At 30.3% G+C, this 5,680-nt stretch overlaps 1 protein-coding gene across 7 annotated transcripts in view; it reads right to left on the bottom strand.

Moving 5' to 3' along the window:
• Positions 1-5,680, bottom strand: part of LOC106468753 (phospholipase D3-like) — a 44,985-nt gene that overhangs the window by 28,109 nt on the left and 11,196 nt on the right. For all 7 annotated transcript variants that reach the window (XM_013929197.2, XM_022397114.1, XM_022397113.1 and 4 more), the window contains exon 5: positions 3,783-3,916. In XM_013929197.2, the coding sequence (XP_013784651.1) occupies positions 3,783-3,916 (134 nt within the window). The remainder of the gene's footprint in view (positions 1-3,782; positions 3,917-5,680) is intronic.

The following is a 5,680-nucleotide window of genomic DNA, read 5'->3' as shown; positions in this document are numbered from 1 at the left end:
GACCTTCGTACTCATTTGCTGCCTGTCGTAGGTTGCTAAGCCTTATAAAATTTCGCATGTGGAGGATGTGAAATGAAATAATTTTTTTTAGGTTTTATATATACATTAGAATAACTAAAAAATCATAAATTACTACAATAATACCACAAAATTCAACTATAATTTATCAAGCTTAGTAACTAAGATGTATTTCAGTCTAAAAAATATGAAGTTTCTAGCAGACTAAAGACTCAACCTACCTTCTTGAAATCTTGTTTCGAAAGAACAAGATGACATCGTAACACTTGTAAATGACTGATAAAGCCACTAAGGGACATTATGAGCTTTAGATTGGTTATTCACATGTCATATATTGAAATATATGTGTATATATAAGGGACCATTTCCAAAAGTGGAAAGAAGTGAGTGGGGCCACTGTGTTTGATTCAGCACATGAGCAATATCTCAGCAAATAGAAGAGATAGGAGGTTCTTATTTTATATTCTAGCTTGTTAATATTGGTAATTTGAGTTCTTAATTCATACAAAAATATAGACTTTGTACTTTGACATCACAAACATCTAATTTGAACCAGTGCTGCATTCAACATACCATGTGACACATAAAATTTGATGCTTAGGTGTGTTTTCTAATATTTATATTTAAATTAAGAAATTAAATAATGTATAATATTAAGATTTAAATTTAATCTGCAGCTTGACACCAAAATCATTGACATAAGTTCATAAAATAGCAGTTCAACAAAATTTTGAATGTGAGTCAACAAATACGATAACATGGCCTTTGACCCGTGACCCATGTGGAAAGGGTTAATAAATTTTTTTTAAAATATCTACTAAAGATTTTCTTTTTGTTAACCCTATAACAACAGGTCTCCTTTATTGTGCATGACACAAGGATTTAGAGTCTTACATTCAAAATTTTATTAAACTACTTATTGTTTATGTTATACCAATTAGTATAGCATAAAATTTTAGCTAATAATCCATATTTTAATAGTATACAAGTTTTAAGTCCTTAATTCTACAAGGCAATATTGAACGAAATCCTGAATTTCCCCTAGTGTGACCCACATGACACATATTATCTTAACATGTCATTTTCCCTATTTTTCCCATCACCCCTTGTAAAAGTACAAAATTAAATGTAAATTACTCTCTATAAGATCATCATTGATAAGATAAGATAAACCAAAATTTTTAGTCTGCAATTTTGTTTGGTTACAGAACTACCAAATAGAAAATCAGACACCTCCTGCCAATCTACCTGTTACATCCTCTCTTTCACAATTCGTTGATAGCTCTCCCTTACGTTTACTTTAATTATATGTTACCTATAACCAATAGAGGGTCAAGGTTTTCATCTATCAAAGACATATTGTGTAGTGTTGTGTTCTGAAACGTTAAATGTCAAGTTCACTCAGAGTACCAACATCATTCCCGTGAGAAAGTTAATGACTATCTTGGATGAATTTGTAACAGCTCTTGTCGCATAGTTAGAAAGCCAGAAAAATTTTGAGAGGTATGTGAATTTGTCTACTTTTTGCATGTTATTAATTTATGTGTATTTGGTGTATTATTTAATTAAATAAAAACTATTAAGTGCATTACTACCATTAGTATAAAAAAGTCATGGTTAACTCTCTTCAACAATCAATAGCAAGAAAAAGAAAATTGGTTGATATTTTATTCGTCATTTTTCATGTTTATTCTTTATGTATAATTAGAAAAGTAACTAAAATAGTAAAAATATGGATCCTTTTAGGTTAGTTAAGATTAGATTAGTTAAAATAAACAATAATAATATAATAAAATTGTTTCAAGAGGCACACATGCAAGCAGCTCGTGGATAATGTAATTCATTAGCATAACGTGAGCTGCACATTCCCCTAGTGATTTAAAACTAATAATGGCACAGATAGTAGTTAGACACAGTTCAAAGGACAGTAAAACAATAAAATTTAATCATAACTTGATGTATACTGTTACGAACTTAGAGCTACTTAGGATAAACAAATGTAGTTTCATGTTACAATTTGAAGTCATCCTAGAAAGAAAAAAGGGTAATTTAGATTTATTTCAATTTTTTGGGGGGAGGTTACGAGTTTGGTCGAATTGACCAATCCCGTTTTGAGATAGGGTAAAGAAAATAACAGATAAACTATAAAGTTTTACTGAAAAAACGTTTGAAATGCATTTAGGAGGTTTTAAGAATTACACAAAGGAAATTTGGACTTTTGAGATGAGGAAAAGTATTTTTAATTTTAACGTGAAAATTACTTTGCACACGGTCTATTCAAAAGAAATACTCAATAAATTCATGGACAAATCTTTATTTTATTAAAAATACTTCACTAAAAAATATGATTTTTTTTATGTGAAAGACTCGTAATAATAACTGAAAGACTGTCAAATTTTGTGAAGATATACACATTATACTGAAAGTTAGAAGTATCAAATCTATAAAGACTTTTAACAAGTACAAAGAGGTCACCTGATTGGTCAAATCGACAGAGCCCGTGTTGAGAGAGTTAAATTCATAATTTTAGGTCTTTTCCTTTTTCACATATAGTCAATTTTTAATGTTTTATTTTCCATTCTTGTCTTTAACATCTTATTATTCATCTCAACACAAGTCAATGGTGCACTCGAGGCATATTACAGTTTCTTTGGGAGACACACGCAAACCTTTAGCAAAATTTTTGTTCAGCATGTAATATCATAAGTCTTGAGAATGGATGCAGAGTATAATATATGTGTAAAAAATGTTTAAGCCTTTTAATTATGCATTTTAAAACATAATTAACTAAAATACAATTTATTTAGTGAGACAAGACCTAAGTACAATTTAAACTGAATCTCTAACTATAATATATTTAGGTAAGAAACAGGTAAGTGTTACAGTCAATCATGCAGCCTACAATAGTTAGTTACATGTAATCTGTGAAGATAACTGCATGCTAATTTCAAAATAATCGTTGTCATATTATGGTGTAAAATGAGCTATTTCTAATGAATATACATGTGTGTGCAGCATCTACATGTAGACTATAAAGCTTAAACAAATCTGTTGAAGGTAGGCATGGCAGTTGTCAGTTTGAAAAAATGTATTACTTGTTTCAACTGTATTTACTCAGAGAACTTTGAAATGAATGAAATGAAAGGTTATGTAAGCATCTTATTGTCTAGACATACCTCTACTCAACCACCACTGTGTTATTGAAGATACAGAGAACCAAAGTAGAGAATTTTCATAGCTCGTCTGGTAGGTAAAATTTTGTATCTCATGTCTGGTCAAGTATATCAACATTTAAGAAAATTTCTTACTTCCACCTACTTATTTCTATAAAGAAATATGTACATATTTTTATGTAAATTTCTTACAATGAAACTCATCTAAAAACAAAGAAACTGAAATTTTAAAGAACCAAACCAGATACTGAAACTGTACAGAAGTTTTCCATAAAACAAGTATGCCTAAACACAGAATAGAAAGCATGCTTTTTTTATAACCACAAATTTAGTATGATAGATATCTTCTGCAAAAAAGGCATTAAGACTGGAACATGTATCTGGTACACAGAACTGTGACTACTTGAGCTCAAATCTTTATATGTTTATTTTTCTTCTTTGTTTTACATTTAAGGGAAAAATTAAGATATATCTGAAGTGCTTTTGTACTTATAACACAAACCAACTGTTCAAGCAATGGATGTTATACCAGCAAACTGTCATCCTAGTTATAAATGTGGAGTCTCAGCCAATCAGCACCTGTTTTATTACCTGAGTGAGAGCCCTCCAGTCCATGTTAGCACTACCTATATAGAAGTGTTGGTTGTCAATCAGCCACATTTTAGTATGTAACACCCCGGCACCTATCAATCTGTCAAAATCTACACTTCGTACTGTTGCAGCTCCTGGGGGGGGATTAAAAATCGGCAACATAAATCAAAACACTAGACATAACATATGGTAAACCAGTATAACATGTCTCAATATAGTGTGATGAAACAACATTAATGAAAACAAAGATAATTCCACAAGTGTGGGATCAAACTATAGAAATAATAGTTTTTATTAGACTGATGGTACCAAAAAGTACCAAGTTGGACATAATAGCTTTAGTACAAGATTGAACTAACTAAACAATGATGATAAATCTTAAAAAATCAAACATAACAGCTTTTGTACAAGATTGAAGTAATTAAACAGTGATGATAAATTTTAAAAAATCAAAGTAACATAATAGCTTTTGTACAAGATTGAAGTAATTAAACAGTGATGATAAATTTTAAAAAATCAAAGTAACATAATAGCTTTTGTACAAACTTGTACAAAAGCTATTATGTTACTTTGATTTTTTGAAATTTATCATCACTGTTTAATTAGTTCAATCTTGTACCAAAGCTATTATGTTACTTTGATTTTTTGAAATTTATCATCACTGTTTAATTAGTTCAATATTGAACTAATTAAACAGTGATGATAAATTTAAAAAAATCAAAGTAACATAATAGCTTTAGTACAAGATTGAACTAATTAAACAATGATGATAAATTTTAAAAAATCAAAGTAACATAACAGCTTTTGTACAAGATTGAACTAATTAAACAGTGATGATAAATTTTAAAAAATCAAACACTACAGCTTTTGTACAAGATTGAACTAATTAAACAGTGATGATAAATTTTAAAAAATCAAAGTAACATAACAGCTTTTGTACAAGATTGAACTAATTAAACAGTGATGATAGATCTTAAATAATCATTGTAAGACTTTTTGAGTTTTTACTTAGCTGATAATACCAAAAAGTAGTTTGTAGCTAGCAGTCCTCAAAATGAGTAATGGCATATGACGAAGCCATGAGAAAGGATGTATCGTTTAATGAAAAACATTAAATATGACGGCCAAAAAAAATTTTCATTTAATTTCTAAAATTTTCCCTGTGAATACCATCAAGGAGTACAAAAATACAACTGATAGTAAATAATTATAAAAATAAGTCAACACATCAAATTTGTTTTTGTTTGTTTAAGCACAAAGCTACACAACAACAGGTTATCTGTGTGTGTTCACCACAGCAAAGCAAACTGACTTTGAGCACTTAAATCCAGAAACTTACTGCTCATCCACTGAGGGGATCAAATTTGTTTGATATAAAAAATTTTTATTATAGTTTGAAAGTGCAGGTTTATCCATCCATATATTTCTGAGTGATTCTTGACATAACACGTGAAACAGTACCATCTCAATACAACACGTGAAACAGTACCATCCTGACATAACACGTGAAACAGTACCATCTCGACATAACACGTGAAACAGTACCATCTCGACATAACACGTGAAACAGTACCATCTCAATACAACACGTGAAACAATACCATCTCGACATAACACGTGAAACAGTACCATATCGATACAATGTGTGAAACAGTACCATCTCGACATAACACGTGAAACAGTACCATCTCGATACAACACGTGAAACAGTACCATCTCGACATAACACATGAAACAGTTCCATCTCGATACAATGCGTGAAACAGTACCATCTCGACATAACACGTGAAACAGTACCATCTCAATACAACACGTGAAACAGTACCATCTTCACATAAACATGTGAAACAGTACCATCTTGACATAACACGTGAAACAGTACCATCTCGATACAACAC

The sequence above is a fragment of the Limulus polyphemus genome, unplaced genomic scaffold (genome assembly GCF_000517525.1).
Source record: "Limulus polyphemus unplaced genomic scaffold, Limulus_polyphemus-2.1.2 Scaffold3148, whole genome shotgun sequence".
NCBI classification, from domain to species: Eukaryota; Metazoa; Arthropoda; class Merostomata; order Xiphosura; family Limulidae; genus Limulus; species Limulus polyphemus.
Note: the sequence above shows the minus strand (reverse complement) of the source record. Positions and strands in the feature narration are given on the sequence as shown.